The sequence below is a fragment of the Synchytrium microbalum genome (genome assembly GCF_006535985.1).
Source record: "Synchytrium microbalum strain JEL517 chromosome Unknown SmJEL517_scf0152, whole genome shotgun sequence".
NCBI classification, from domain to species: domain Eukaryota; kingdom Fungi; phylum Chytridiomycota; class Chytridiomycetes; order Synchytriales; family Synchytriaceae; genus Synchytrium; species Synchytrium microbalum.
In genome coordinates this window covers 1,337-2,718 of record NW_022158501.1, presented here as the reverse complement: position 1 = coordinate 2,718, position 1,382 = coordinate 1,337, and the positions used below count along the sequence as shown (strand labels likewise).

Sequence of the window (1,382 nt, the reverse complement as noted above, 5' to 3'; positions counted from 1 at the left end):
CAGTGCCAAGCTGATGTCAACAAACCAGACAATCGCGGACAGACACCACTCTTTGCAGCAGCTTATAGCGGAAACATCGAACTTGTGCAGTACTTGGTGGAAAAGGTATGCTCGTTGTGATATCTTGCACTTGTTTTCTTAATACAACACTAACACGTATAATGATCAGTGCCAAGCTGATGTCAACATACCAGACAATAACGGGCAAACACCAGTCTTTGCAGCAGCTTATAGTGGAAACAAGAATCTCGTCGAGTACTTGGTGGAAAAGGTGAAATTCGTTGTAATATCTTGACTGGTTTCCCTTCGACAATACTTAACACATTTAATGGTCAGGGCCAAGTTAGTATCAACACACCAGACAATGACGGAAAGACCCCAGTATCTCTTGCAGCACAAAACGGACATGTGAACATTGTCGAATATCTCGGAACCCTGGTGAGCCACCGAAATTTGCAATTATTTACCAGTCTTCACAACGTTGCAACATCAACACTCAAACAACAATGCACAATTATTAGGGAGTGGATATCGACACACCCGATAGCGAAGGGCAAACATGGCGAGAGATTGCAGAAGCAGCAAATAAGCCACGGTGGTAAATATAATAACAAGATAACACACTATTCGAACCAAATGAATACAATGGCTAGTGAAAGCAAAGCATCCAGATCCAAAAACCAGTCGCAAAAATTGAGCAACTTGAGACAATCGACAGAAATTTTAGCAACTCTTTGCAATTGAAGCAAATAGCCTAGTCAGAGTAAAATTGAGCAATGAAACGCATTCGAAACAAACGGCAAATGCAGTAATTGATCACGAAGCGTCCCACAATGGCAGTAATTAGAACAACACAAACAATTCAGCACAATTACCAATTCATGTACATCAAGAATAATCGGACTACCCCATATACCTGCAAGCACCAAGTATCTCTTCCAATGATCCAATACCACGGCCTTGAATCATTCTGAACACTGTTTGCGACACACCACACACCATCAGCACGAATCACATCAAGCAACGCAGCATTAGCATCGGCACAATTGATAGCATCGGCTGGAAAGGAATCAATTAAGCAAACAAGAGAATCGGTAGCATCAACCAAATAGTCGGACATGACACAACAACAACGACGGGACATAAATCTGCTCATTAAGTGCATGACGAGTTTTAACAATTTCAAAAAGGGAAACAGAGAAAAACACTATACAACCAAACCGCAACGGGAAACACCGAAAGCAATCGTAGCAATGATAGCAACAGGGCACACTGAAAGAAATCGTAGCAATGATAGCAACAGGGCACACTGAAAGCAATCGTAGCAATGATCGCAACAGGTCACAACGAACGCAACGATCGCAACGTTAGCAACAGGTCAC

The 1,382-nt window shown here is 42.3% G+C and overlaps 1 protein-coding gene across 1 annotated transcript; it reads left to right on the top strand.

Annotated features, from left to right (window-relative positions):
* The first annotated feature begins 10 nt into the window (after window positions 1–10).
* SmJEL517_g06303 (uncharacterized protein) lies at window positions 11–600 on the top strand. Its single transcript, XM_031172229.1, has 4 exons — window positions 11–105; window positions 170–271; window positions 337–438; window positions 522–600. Exons 1-3 carry the CDS (start codon window positions 14–16, stop codon window positions 410–412), a joined length of 270 nt encoding a protein of 89 aa, XP_031021796.1. The 5' UTR covers window positions 11–13; the 3' UTR covers window positions 413–438; window positions 522–600.
* The last annotated feature ends 782 nt before the right edge of the window (window positions 601–1,382 follow it).

Coding starts and splice junctions, on each gene's coding strand:
- SmJEL517_g06303 (XM_031172229.1), top strand. CDS start 14: ATGTCAACAAACCAGACAATCGCGGACAGACACCACTCTTTGCAGCAG. Junction 106..169: donor TGCAGTACTTGGTGGAAAAG/GTATGCTCGTTG, acceptor TATAATGATCAG/TGCCAAGCTGATGTCAACAT. Junction 272..336: donor TCGAGTACTTGGTGGAAAAG/GTGAAATTCGTT, acceptor TTTAATGGTCAG/GGCCAAGTTAGTATCAACAC.